Source organism: Anolis sagrei, chromosome 11 (genome assembly GCF_037176765.1).
Source record: "Anolis sagrei isolate rAnoSag1 chromosome 11, rAnoSag1.mat, whole genome shotgun sequence".
NCBI lineage: Eukaryota > Metazoa > Chordata > Lepidosauria > Squamata > Dactyloidae > Anolis > Anolis sagrei.
In genome coordinates this window covers 20,095,313-20,109,668 of record NC_090031.1, presented here as the reverse complement: position 1 = coordinate 20,109,668, position 14,356 = coordinate 20,095,313, and the positions used below count along the sequence as shown (strand labels likewise).

The 14,356-nt window shown below is 42.6% G+C and overlaps 1 protein-coding gene across 17 annotated transcripts in view; it reads left to right on the top strand.

Annotated features, from left to right (window-relative positions):
- The window catches only part of MSI2 (musashi RNA binding protein 2), an 819,550-nt gene that overhangs the window by 720,407 nt on the left and 84,787 nt on the right, over positions 1-14,356 (top strand). For 6 of the 17 annotated variants that reach the window (XM_060757072.2, XM_060757074.2, XM_060757079.2 and 3 more), the window contains one exon: positions 8,102-8,164. In XM_060757072.2, coding sequence (XP_060613055.1) covers positions 8,102-8,164 — 63 coding nt within the window. Of the gene's footprint in view, positions 1-1,170; positions 1,195-8,101; positions 8,222-14,356 lie in introns of all 17 variants that reach the window. The other 11 variants (XM_067472006.1, XM_060757066.2, XM_060757068.2 and 8 more) reach the window with 3 other exon arrangements.

Below are 14,356 nucleotides of genomic sequence, written 5' to 3'. Positions count from 1 at the left end.
TCTAGGGAAGTAATGCTACCCCTCTTATCTGCTCTGGTTAGACCACACCTGGAATATTGTGTCCAATTCTGGGCACCACAATTCAAGAGAGATATTGACAAGCTGGAATGTGTCCAGAGGAGGGCGACTAAAATGATCAAGGGTCTGGAGAACAAGCCCTATGAGGAGCGGCTTAAGGAGCTGGGCATGTTTAGCCTGAAGAAGAGAAGTCTGAGAGCATATATGATAGCCATGTATAAAAATGTGAGAGGAAGCCACAGGGAGGAGGGAGCAAGCTTGTTTTCTGCTTCCCTGGAGACTAGGACGTGGAACAATGGCTTCAAACTACAAGAAATAAGATTCCATCTGAACATGAGGAAGAACTTCCTGACTGTGAGAGCCGTTCAGCAGTGGAACTCTCTGCCCCGGAGTGTGGTGGAGGCTCCTTCTTTGGAAGCTTTTAAGCAGAGGCTGGATGGCCATCTGTCAGGGGTGATTTGAGTGCAATGTTCCTGCTTCTTGGCAGTGGGTTGGACTGGATGGCCCATGAGGTCTCTTCCAACTCTTTGATTCTATGATTCTATGTGCCTTTGGACATGGTTGTTGCATCTCAGCCTCCTCAACTTGCACAATGTTTTTGGGACCATGCAAGCTGTCCTGAACTCCTTGGAGGAAAGGCAGGGTCTTTCTGAAATAAGAGAACAGTGCATTCAATTAGATGAGCGTCCAACCAGGCTTGGAGCGTTCTCTTTGTCCAACCAGGCTTGGACAAAGAGGGACCAACCCCTTGATTGTGGTCCAACCTCTCCAGCCCTGGTCTCCATTCAGCCTCTCCTGTTGAAGAGCACAAGAAGCCATTGTTCCACGTACTAGTCTCCAAGGAAGCAGAAAACAAGCTTGCTCCCTCCTCCCTGTGGCTTCCTCTCACATATTTATGCATGGCTATCATATCTCCTCTCAGCCTTCTCTTCTTCGGGCAAAACATGCCCAGCTCCTTAAGCCGCTCCTCATAGGGCTTGTTCTCCAGACCCTTGATCATTTTAGTCGCCCTCCTCTGGACACAAGAACAGAACAGGATGTGGCCTCTTTTAAGCAAACGGGGGGGGGGGGGGATTATTTTGCAGAGGAGGGAGGTGGATGAGAAGGAAATCCTCTGCATTTATTTACCTGGAATCTCTTTTCCCCCAACAGCCCTTTTACCATATTTAAATGCAAGTATGTCCATCTTAATTGATATTTTACAGTAGTTTAGACACACTTCTTTAGTCTGTCACTTCTGTTACTCAGTTTCCCCCCCTCTGATAGCAATACATGTAGCTACGGTGATAGAACTAGAGTTAGCAGGCTTGTAGTTGGCTATGCTCTTTGGATCTCCATATCTATTTTATTTTTCCTCTTCCGCCTTTCTAGCTGTTCTGTCTCTCGCTCGCTCTCTTTTTGTTGTTTTTCTTGTGTACAGTTTGTTTTCATAATGATAAATTACAAGCAATTTAATTGCAGACTGTGAAGTGTGTGTCCTTTCCTCTTGTCTTTGCAACCGTAATTGGCAATCAGGAAATGGGCAAGCGCTCTGATGTTGGCTTCAAATTACCGGATATACTCAAGTATAAGCCGACCCAAATATAAGCTGAGGCACCTAATTTTGCCACAAAAAAACTGGGTAAACTTATTGACTCAAGTATAAGCCAAGGGTGGGAAAAGCAGCAGCTACTGGTAAAATTCAAAATAAAATTAGATAGCAATAAAATTACATTCATGAGGCATCACTAAGTAAAATATTTTTGAATATTTACCATAGTTCAAAGAAAAACCGTAAACTAGCTCTGTAAGTGGAAAAGTAGGGTCAATAAAAACAATATGGTATCAACAATAACATAATAATAATAATAATAATAATAATAATAATAATAATAATAGTGAGAGCCGTTCAGCAGTGGAACTCTCTGCCCCGGAGTGTGGTGGAGGCTCCTTTCTTTGGAAGCTTTTAAACAGAGGCTGGATGGCCATCTGTCAGGGGTGATTTGAATGCAATTTACCTGCTTCTTGGCAGGGGGTTGGACTGGATGGCCCATGAGTTCTCTTCCAACTCTTTGATGCATTCTATGATTCTATGATTCTAGTGGTAGTGGTGGTAGTAGTAGTAACAATAGAAATTCAGTTGTATCCTGCCCTATCTCCCCATGGGGACTCAGGCCGGCTTCCAACATAGTAACAGGCAAACATTCCATGTAATGCAGAGCTCTATATAGATCTATAATTATATATACTAATTTCGCATATGCATTTCCCCCTGAAAAGTTTGCAAATCCTCTCTCAATATATGTGCATTTCCCTTCTGCAATATTTGCAAGCCCTATATATCTATATTCATATATATTGATCTAGACATCTCTCTCTATATAGAGAATTTTATCTATATTGGATTTGCAAATCCTCTCTCAATACATGTGCATTTCCCTCCTGCAATATTTGCGAGCCCTATATATCTATATTCATATATATTGATCTAGACATCTCTCTCTATATAGAGAATTTTATCTATATTGGATTTGCAAATCCTCTCTCAATACATGTGCATTTCCCTCCTGCAATATTTGCGAGCCCTATATATATATTCATATATATTGATCTAGACATCTCTCTATATATAGAGAATTTTATCTATATTGGATTTGCAAATCCTCTCTCGATATATGTGCATTTCCCTCCTGCAATATTTGCAAGCCCTATATATCTATATTCATATATATTGATCTAGACATCTCTATATATAGAGAATTTTATCTATATTGGATTTGCAAATCCTCTCTCAATACATGTGCATTTCCCTCCTGCAATATTTGCGAGCCCTATATATCTATATTCATATATATTGATCTAGACATCTCTCTATATATAGAGAATTTTATCTATATTGGATTTGCAAATCCTCTCTCAATACATGTGCATTTCCCTCCTGCAATATTTGCGAGCCCTATATATCTATATTCATATATATTGATCTAGACATCTCTCTATATATAGAGAATTTTATCTATATTGGATTTGCAAATCCTCTCTCAATACATGTGCATTTCCCTCCTGCAATATTTGCAAGCCCTATATATCTATATTCATATATATTGATCTAGACATCTCTCTATATATAGAGAATTTTATCTATATTGGATTTGCAAATCCTCTCTCAATACATGTGCATTTCCCTCCTGCAATATTTGCAAGCCCTATATATCTATATTCATATATATTGATCTAGACATCTCTCTATATATAGAGAATTTTATCTATATTGGATTTGCAAATCCTCTCTCAATACATGTGCATTTCCCTCCTGCAATATTTGCAAGCCCTATATATCTATATTCATATATATTGATCTAGACATCTCTCTCTATATAGAGAATTTTATCTATATTGGATTTGCAAATCCTCTCTCAATACATGTGCATTTCCCTCCTGCAATATTTGCAAGCCCTATATATCTATATTCATATATATTGATCTAGACATCTCTCTCTATATAGAGAATTTTATCTATATTGGATTTGCAAATCCTCTCTCAATACATGTGCATTTCCCTCCTGCAATATTTGCAAGCCCTATATATCTATATTCATATATATTGATCTAGACATCTCTCTATATAGAGAGAATTTTATCTATATTGGATTTGCAAATCCTCTCTCAATACATGTGCATTTCCCTCCTGCAATATTTGCAAGCCCTATATATCTATATTCATATATATTGATCTAGACATCTCTCTATATATAGAGAATTTTATCTATATTGGATTTGCAAATCCTCTCTCGATATATGTGCATTTCCCTCCTGCAATATTTGCAAGCCCTATATATCTATATTCATATATATTGATCTAGACATCTCTATATATAGAGAATTTTATCTATATTGGATTTGCAAAGACTTGCAAACATGTGAGGGGAAAATCCATATATAAAATTATTTTTATATATATACACATAGACATACACATGCACACAGGTATATAGGAACCTAGATATTTATCTATATCTATAAAGGATTTGCAGAGACTTTCAAACGTGAGGGGAAAATTCATATATACATTTATTTATATATATATATACACACACACTCATATTTATACACATACACACAGAGAGATATACAGATATATAGGTACCTCCTGCAATATTTGCGAGCCCTATATATCTATATTTATATATATTGATCTAGACATCTCTATATACAGGTATATAGGAACCTAGATATTTATCTATATCTATAAAGGATTTGCAGAGACTTTCAAACGTGAGGGGAAAATTCATATATAAAATTATTTATATATATACACACACACATATTTATACACATACACACAGAGAGATATACAGATATATAGGTACCTCCATATATTTATTGGTGTCTATATATAAGATTTGCAGAGACTTGCAAGTATGTGAGGGGAAAATTCATATGTAAAATTATTTCACACATACACATATACACCCACAGTTATACAGATATATAGGTACCTCTATATATTTATCAATATCTATACGACTTGCAGAGACTTGCAAATACTTGATGGGAAAATTCATATATAAAAACAATGTATAAATATAGATACAGATATACAGATACATGGAAATCTCTAAAATTCATATATAAAATTATTTATATATACACAGACACACACACATATTTATACACATACACACAGAGAGATATACAGATATATAGGTACCTCCATATATTTATCGGTATCTATATATAAGATTTGCAGAGACTTGCAAGTATGCGAGGGGAAAATTCATATGTAAAATTATTTCACACATACACATATACACCCACAGTTATACAGATATATAGGTACCTCTATATATTTATCAATATATATATCTATATACGACTTGCAAAGACTTGCAAATACTTGATGGGAAAATTCATATATAAAAATAATGTATAAATATAGATACAGATATATAGATACATGGAAATCTCTAGATATCTATATGTATATAGGATTTGCAAAGTCCTGCAAACATATGAGGAGAAAATTCACATATAAATTAATGTAAATAGATAGATAGATAGATAGATTGATAGATAGATAGATAGAGATATATAGGTGCATAGGGATTGCAAAGGCTTGCAGGGGGAAATGCCTATATATGTAGGAGAGATTAACAAATATTTCAGGGGAAAATGCTTTTATACGATTAATGGATCCATATGGTTTGCAAAGACTTCAGCAGAAACACGCATATATAGAAACATATTTACAGATCTATGGGGCTTTGCAAAGGCCAGGGAATACTTCCAAGGGAACAAAAATGCACATATAAAGTTAATACATTTACATGCACACACAAAAAGCCTGAAAATTGGGTAGGTTTGAAAGAGAGCCATACAAACAAGGAGGACATGAAATATATCTCCTTTCCCTCCTTCCCTCCCTTTTGACTGGAAAAGAAAACACACTGTTTAGGGAGGGGAAGAGGAGAGAGAAATATATCATATATTGGAAGGCTTGACCCCATTATAAGCAGAAAGAGACTTTTTTTTTGCTCAAAAAAGGACTAAAAACTTGGCTTATCTTTGAGTATATACGGTAACATGAACATTACCTCATTATCGGGAAGAAATCAGAAGAATTAAAGTTACTTTTGTGGGCCTGTTCAAGAGCCCGACAAATATCTCCCATTCTATTGTCGAAGGCTTTCATGGCTGGAATCACTAGGTTCTTGTGGGTTTTTTTCGAGCTATAGGGGCATTTCTCCTGACGTTTCGCCTGCATCTATGGCAAGCATCCTCAGAGGTAGTGAGGTCTGTTGGAATTAGGACAATGGGTTTATATATCTGTGGAATGGCTGGGGTGGGGCAAGGAGCTCTTCCCTGCTGGAGCTAGGTGTGAATGTTTCAACTGATCACCTTCATTAGCATTTGAAGGCCAGACTGAGCCTGGGAAAATCCCCTGTTGAGAGGTGTTAAAATGTGCCTGGTTGTTGCAAAACAGCAGAGAGGAAACAAACCAGGCACATCTTAACACCTCTCAACAGGGGATTTTCCCAGGCTCAGCCAGGCCTTCAAATGCTAATGAAGGTGATCAGTTGAAACATTCACACCTAGCTCTAGCAGGGAAGAGCTCCTTGCCCCACCCCAGCTATTCCACAGATATATAAACCCATTGTCCTAATTCCAACAGACCTCACTACCTCTGAGGATGCTTGCCATAGATGCAGGCGAAACGTCAGGAGAAATGCCTCTAGAATATGGCCCCATAGCCCGAAAAAACCCACAAGAACCTAGTATCTCCCATTCTGTTTTTCCCAGGACAAAGATTGTTTTCTTTGGTTCAGAATTTAATCCAAACTAGAATTCTGCACGGAGGGCTTAAAAAACCCCCATTCCTTTTCAGCAGAATGTTATGTGGGCCTAGAAATGAAGTTCATTCCTGAGCTGAAGCATTTTAGGCAGCATCCAATGTCAAAGCCTGCCATGGGGCAGGAAATATTTCCACCCGTCCCTTGTGTCACTATAGCTAGGGCCTGTCCGGTGATCTGTTTGACATGCCATTTTCCCACAAAACAACAATGGAGAATGTATTGTTGAAGGCTTCTACGGCCGGAATCACTGGGTTGTTGTAGGTTTTTTTCGGGCTATATGGCCATGTTCTAGAGGCATTTTCTCCTGACGTTTCACCTGCATCTATGGCAAGCATCCTCAGAGGTAGTGAGGTCTATTCGAACTAGGAAAGTGGGTTTATATATCTGTGGAATGACCCGGGGGGGGGGGGGGGGAGAGAGAACGCTTTTAAAAAGGTATTTAAAAACTCTAAAATTACAACAGCAAAACAACAGAGGGGAAACAATCAGGCACATCTAATCACCTCTCAACAAAAGATTGCCCCAGGCACTGCCAGGCCATCAAATGCTAATCAAGGTGGTCATGGAATCATAGAATCAAAGAGTTGGAAGAGACCTCATGGGCCATCCAGTCCAACCCCATTCTGCCAAGAAGCAGGAATGTTGCATTCAAATCACCCCTGACAGATGGCCATCCAGCCCCTGTTTAAAAGCTTCCAAAGAAGGAGCCTCCACCACACTCCGGAGCAGAGAGTTCCACTGCTGAACAGCTCTCACAGTCAGGAAGTTCTTCCTCATGTTCAGATGGAATCTCCTCTCTTGTAGTTTGAAGCCATTGTTCCGCGTCCTAGTCTCCAGGGCAGCAGAAAACAAGCTTGCTCCCTCCTCCCTGTGGCTTCCTCTCACATATTTATACATGGCTATCATATCTCCTCTCAGCCTTCTCTTCTTCAGGCGAAACATGCCCAGCTCCTTAAGCCGCTCCTCATAGGGCTTGTTCTCCAGACCCTTGATCATTTTAGTCGCCCTCCTCTGGACACATTCCAGCTTGTCAATATCTCTCTTGAATTGTGGTGCCCAGAATTGGACACAATATTCCAGGTGTGGTCTAACCAGAGCAGAATAGAGGGGTAGCATGACTTCCCTAGATCTAGACACTAGTCAGTTGAAAAACTCACACCTAGCTCCAACAGACAAGAGTTCTTTGCCCCACCCTGGTCATTCCACAGATATATAAACCCATTTTCCTAGTTCCAATAGACCCCACTACATCTGAGGATGCTTGCCACAGATGCAGGCAAAACGTCAGGAGAAAATGCCTCTAGAACATGGCCATATAGCCCGAAAAAACCTACAACAACCCAACAATGGAGAAACCTACATTTCTGAAATTGACTCGTCCCTCCGTGCAGGTGGATCCATTTCTTGCATCCAAAGCAAGGGGAGGGTTTTGGTTGTGTTCTAGGTTTGAGAGGTCTAGAACAGTGGTTCTCAACCTGGGGTCCCCAGATGTTTTTGGCCTTCAGCTCCCAGAAATCCTAACAGCTGGGATTTTGGGGAGTTGTAGGCCAAAACCATCTGGGGACCCCAGGTTGAGAACCACTGGTCTAGAGGGAGGCTCTTCCACATTAAGGAAGCCCTCTCCCATATGCTGGAACCCCTGAAGCTACCGTTGTATAGGGAGTTGTGCCCGCCTGCGCCCATCCTTGCCTCTGTTGTCTCGGCCCTGTCTTGCATGCCGTCTGACCCGTCTCCTTTCTCCCTACGGCCAGGTTTTCCAGCAGCAGCCTATGGACCAGTAGCAGCCGCGGCGGTGGCAGCAGCAAGAGGATCAGGTAGGGGGGGCCGTGGAAGAGGCAGCTACATGGCATACCCGCAGAATGCAGGGCCAGGTAAAAGCTCTGTCGGTATTCTGTGTGGCTGCAGCTGTCCATCACGCTCTTTGATTTCCCTCACGCTTCTCTCGGGATATGGGGTGCCTCCGTGGGGGTGGTCAAGGGGGAGGGCATTATCGCAGGGAGAGAACCCAGTGAATCCAAACCACATCCGACGAGCAGGGTCCGGGACTCCTCAAGGAGCAAAGAGACATGTTTCAAAACAGCCCCGTGGAGTGGTCGGGTGGACCTTTTCTTTAAAAGCTCAAGCGCAAAGGGCAGTGGAAGTCTTAAACTGATCAGGGTGGATCCACACGACACGGTTCTATTATTTGCATCCCACGTTATTGAAATCTTGGGGTTTGTTTGGTGAGACGTTTAGGCTTCTCTACTGGAGAGCACTCATACTACAAGTCAAAAGAATCCCTTGCAGATTACAAATCCAAGATTTCCATAAAACTGGGATCAAAGTGCTATAAATTGTGCAGTGTGAATGCACCCGTCAGAGAGTTTGCACTGAGCGAACAACGCAGTCCTTCCTCTCCGGTTTACTCCATAATTGCTAGAGAACCAAGATCATTCTTAAACCTAATCCAATGCATGGCGCATGTTATTATTATTATTATTATTATTATTATTATTATTATTATTATTTGTCATGTCAGGAGCGACTTGAGAAACTCCAAGTCGCTTCTGGTGTGAGAGACTTGGCCGTCTGCAAAGACATTGCCCAGGGGACGCCCGGATGAATTGATGTTTTTATCATCCTTGTGGGAGGCTTCTCTCATGTCCCCGCATGAGGAGCTGGAGCTGATAGAGGGAGCTCATCCACCTCTCCCCAGATTCGAACCTGCAACCTGTCAGTCTTCAGTCCTGCCGGCACAGGGGTTTAACCCACTGCGCCACCAGAGGCATCCTGCCACTGTGGGATGACATAATAATAATAATAATAATAATAATAATAGCAGTAATAATACCACCAATTCTTATCCCAATAATGATTCCAATTCCCAAGGTAGTTTGTTTCGGGTAAACACAGCCATAATAATAATAGCAGTAATAATATCCCCAATTCTTATCCCAATAACTATTCCAATTCCCAAGGTAGTTTGTCTCAGGTAAACCCAGCCATAATAATAATAGCAGTAATAATATCCCCAATTCTTATCCCAATAACTATTCCAATTCCCAGGGTAGTTTGTCTCAGGTAAACACAGCCATCATAATAATAGCAGTAATAATCACCCCAATTCTTATCCCAATAATGATCCCAATTACTAAGGTAGTTTCTCTCAGGTAAATATGGCCAAAAATTCACTTTGTGAAGAAGTTCAAAATTTTCTGTATATAGTGACAGGTACAGCTTTTTAAAAAGCAAACTGCTGTAAAAAAAAAAAAAGGTAAAGGCTTCCCCTTGGCATTAAGTCTAGTTGTATCCGACTCTGGGGGGTGCTGCTCATCTCCATTTCTAAGCTGAGGAGCCGGCGTTATCCGTAGACGCCTCCAAGGTCACGTGGCCACTGGAATGGCTTCATGGAGCACTGTTACCCTGCCGGAGCGGTACCTATTGATCTACTCACATTTGCATGTTTTCAAACTCCTAGGTTGGCAGAAGCTGGGGCTAAATAGAGCTCCCTGGATTTGAACTGCAGATTTTTCGGTCAGCAAGTTCAGCAGCTCAGCCATTTAACCCATTGCACCACCGGGGCCCCTAGTATAGCAATAATAATAATAATAATCCCAACTCTTATCCCAATTCTTAAAGCAGTTTATCTCAGGTAAGGTCCGGGGGCCGGATACGGCCCTCCAAGGTCATTGCTCAGGGTCCTTGCTCAGGATCTACCTAAGTCTGAAATGACTTGAAAGCACACAACAACAATCCTATCTCATCAGCCAAAAGCAGGCCCACACTTCCCATTGAAATACTAATAAGCTTATATTTATTAAAATGGTTAATCATTTTAATTATTGGGTTGTTGTAGGTTTTTCCGGGCTATATGGCCATGTTCTGGAGGCAATTTTTCTCCTGACGTTTCGCCTGCATCTATGGCAAGCATCCTCAGAGGTATGAGGTCTGTTGGAAGTAGGAAAAATTGGTTTATATATCTGTGGAATGACCAGGGTGAGACAAAGGACTTTTGTTTGCTGGGGCTAGCTGTGAATGTTTCAGCTGATCACCTTGATTTCCTAGTTCCAACAGACCTCACTACCTCTGAGGAGGGCGACTAAAATGATCAAGGGTCTGGAGAACAAGCCCTATGAGGAGCGGCTTAGGGAACTGGGCATGTTTAGCCTGAAGAAGAGAAGGCTGGGAGGAGATATGATAGCCATGTATAAATATGTGAGAGGAAGCCACAGGGAGGAGGGAGCAAGCTTGTTTTCTGCTTCCCTGGAGACTAGGATGCGGAACAATGGCTTCAAACTACAAGAGAGGAGATTCCATCTGAACACGAGGAAGAACTTCCTGACTGTGAGAGCCGTTCAGCAGTGGAACTCTCTGCCCCGGAGTGTGGTGGAGGCTCCTTCTTTGGAAGCTTTTAAGCAGAGGCTGGATGGCCATTTGTCAGGGGTGATTTGAATGCAATATTCCTGCTTCTTGGCAGAATGGGGTTGGACTGGATGGCCCATGAGGTCTCTTCCAACTCTTTGATTCTATGATTCTATGAGGATGCTTGCCATAGATGCAGGCGAAACGTCAGGAGAAAAATTGCCTCCAGAACATGGCCATATAGCCCGGAAAAACCTACAACAACCCATGGATTCCGGCCATGAAAGCCTTCGACAATACATTTTAATTATTATATTGCTTTAAAGTGGTTTTTTGCACTACAAATAAGATATGTGTAGTGTGCATAGGAATTCATATTTTTTTTCAAATTGTAATCCAGCCCTCCAACAGTTTGAGGGACTGTGACCTGGCCCTCTGTTTCAAAAGTTTGTGGACCTCTGGTTTAACCCATTGCGTCACTGGGGGCTCCATTATATGTTTCAAAGCTACTACAATGATGAGCGCAAACCAAAAGGGAAAGATTATTTCAGGGAGAAATCGGAAATGTTCCACCAAGGATTACGAGTCTTACTATACCACAAGCACAGCCTGCCCCTTGAGGTTGGATATCGACTCTGCTTTTGTTACCTGCTGCAAACTCTAGCTCAACTTCCATGAGAAATGTTAACTCTTTGCTTTTGCACCCACCTCTCTCAAGTGGGAAAGATTATTTCAGGGAGAAATCGGAAATGTTCCACCACTTCCTCCAGTTAGAGGAGGGAGGGTCAGCCATTACCTTATTGAACCGAGATCCATTTACAGATAAGCAAAGTCCCCCATTGGTCTAATTGAGCATTTGATTCAATCATGAGTGGGCTGGGAAGACCTACCGGTGCCTCTTTGCTTGTCAGCAATCCTGAGCCCTAAAGACAGAGCAAGGACAAAAGGCCGAGTTGCCTCTCTCTTTCTCTCTCTCTCTTTCTCTCTCTCTCTTTCTCCGTGGGTCTAATTGCTCCCCAGTCTATCTCGCTTGCTCATCTCTGTATCCTGTCTTGTGCGTTTCTCCAGCCATTTGTTCTTGCTAATATTACGCAGGGTATCAGACCCCCACGGGAGGGAAAGCGATTGGAAAACACCATCCCTGGTCCCAAATTCCCCAACCAGATTTGGTCCTCGGTGAAACAAGAAGCAAAGAAGTTGGCGGTAACTGTTTGACTCGGCTCACTCATGATAAGGCTCTTTCTTTGGAGTGGAAGCTCTCCTAGCGAGGCCGCTCGGCACCAGCGCCATCCAAAGATCCCCAAAGCAGACTTTGAGGAGGAAAGACTGAATTCTCGACAGAGACCAAAGCGAGATGCTTGGAGAACTCCGTTCCATGCAAACTGGCACTGCTTGCGGGGCTACAAAGGATAATCCGTAGCATAGTCAATAGGGGACAGTCCAGTTGGGACATGGTGGGTGCTTTGCTAGACAGGAATATTTTAGTTTTATTCTTTGGGGTTTGTTTTTTTTACCTTTTTTCTGCTTAGAGGAGGAGTGGACAGTCTCCTGTGTCCCTTCCCCATGTTCTACTTCAATGTAGAGCCAGTTTATTCTAAACCAAACTGGTGAATTTGCTCATAGACGAGCTTGAGGGTCGGACCAGACTTTGACCCTCCTTTTAATCAGAGTGCGGTTGGTGCCCCACACAGTTGCGCCAATTTCTCTGCTTGATATCATTTGGTTATTTATATCCAGATATATTTATTTTATTCTGGCACTTTGTTTTCTTTTTATCCTTTATTTTAAAAACTTGTGAGACAAAACTCAATCTAACCCGAAATTAACACCAACACATTATGGCAAGTCTAAAGAGCAGTAGGGTGCATTTCTCTTTCGTTTCCGTTTCCCAACTGAGGAGCACAGGAGTGCGCAATCATGTGCAGAAGTGGCTTCCACTCCTAAGGAAGTCTTCTGTGGTTATGGGATGGGGACCTACTTACAGCTGCTTCCATCAAAAGGGAACTGGCATTGATAGTAAAGTGTTTCCAGGCGTTGTAGTGGAATATAGCCAACCTCATGTTAATGTGGCTCAGGCATGATTCATTGCAAACACAGGGGGGCGACACATGTAATAATAATAATTAGAATATTATGAAGGTAAAGGTTTCCCCTTGACATTAAGTCTAATTCTGGGAGTTGGTGTTCATCTCCACTTCTAAGCCGAAGAGCCGGCGTTGTCTATAGATGCCTCCAAGGTCATGCGGAAGGTAATGGAGTGCCATTACCTTCCCGCAGAAGTGGTACCTATTGATCTACACACATTTAGATGTTTTTAAACTACTAGGTTGGCAGAAGCTGGGCTTAACAGCAGGAGCTCACCCTGCTCCCCAGATTCGAACCACCAACCTTTCAGTCAGCAAGTTCAGCAGCTCAGCGGTTTAATCTGCTGCGCTACCAGGGGGCCAATAAGCCCAGAAAAAGGCCTAAAAACAAAGACACATCTTTCTTGGGTAGTCAGTCTCTCCTCTCCTAACATCCCTGGCTTCCACTCCTAAGGGAGTCTTTGAGTCCCCCTCGGGGTGAGAAAAGCGGTATACAAATACTGTAAATAATAAATAAATAAATAAATAAAATCCCTGTTGCCTCGGCAGTATAAGAGGGTTTCACGAGACCAGTTGCTCTCGTTGCAACAGTGTAGTAATGGTGAGGCCACTGACCTTTTTTTTTAATTCTTGCGGACCACTGGTGGTCTACGGACCACAGGTTGGGAACCACTGCTTTAGAATATAAGCTCTTCTTCCAAGATGGTAGACATTCTGTGAAGCTCACACTTGCCTCTCTTCCAAAATTGAAGCCTATAGAGCAGGGCATGGACAACTTTTTTTACCTTGTAGGCTGGGCTGGGAGGGTGGCCGGGCACATGCTGGGTGGGATAGGCCTGCGAGGGCCTGGGAGAAGGCAGGTCCAGGAAGAGTCATCCTCAGGTTGTCCTCCTAGCATAAGGACGAGGCTGCTCACCCCATCCTTATGCTGGGGGGAAAATGAGGCACTGTTCATTTATTTCCATCTTGCTTTCCACCTGAATCGGGACATGTGGCAATTGCCCTGATTGTCCTCCCCAATATTCGTCCCTTGATCTTTGGGCTGTCCTCTTAGCATTATGCCAGGAGGAGGGCCAGACAGGCACCGTCCTGGAGGTCTCTCAAGTGCTGTGTGACTTCCACGAGCCGTCCTCCAGGCATAAAGACAGGGCCACTCACGTCGTCCTTATGCCAGGAGGAGGGCGAGACACGTGGTGGCTGAGAGCACTCCAAAGATGCACTGTTTATTTATTTCCATCTTGCTTTCCTCCTGAATCGGGACATGTGGCAATTGCCCTGATCGTCCTCCCCAATATTCGTCCCTCAATCTTTGGGCTGTCCTCTTCGCATTATGCCAGGAGGAGGGCCAGACAGGCACCATCCAAGATCACTCTGGAGGTCTCTCAAGTGCTGTGTGACTTCCATGAGCCGTCCTCCAGGCATAAAGACAGGGCCACTCACGCCGTCCTTATGCCAGGAGGAGGGCGAGACACGTGGTGGCTGAGAGCACTCCAAAGAGGCACTCTTTATTTATTTCCATCTTGCTTTCCTCCTGAATCGGGACATGTAGCAATTGCCCTGATCGTCCTCCCCAATATTCAT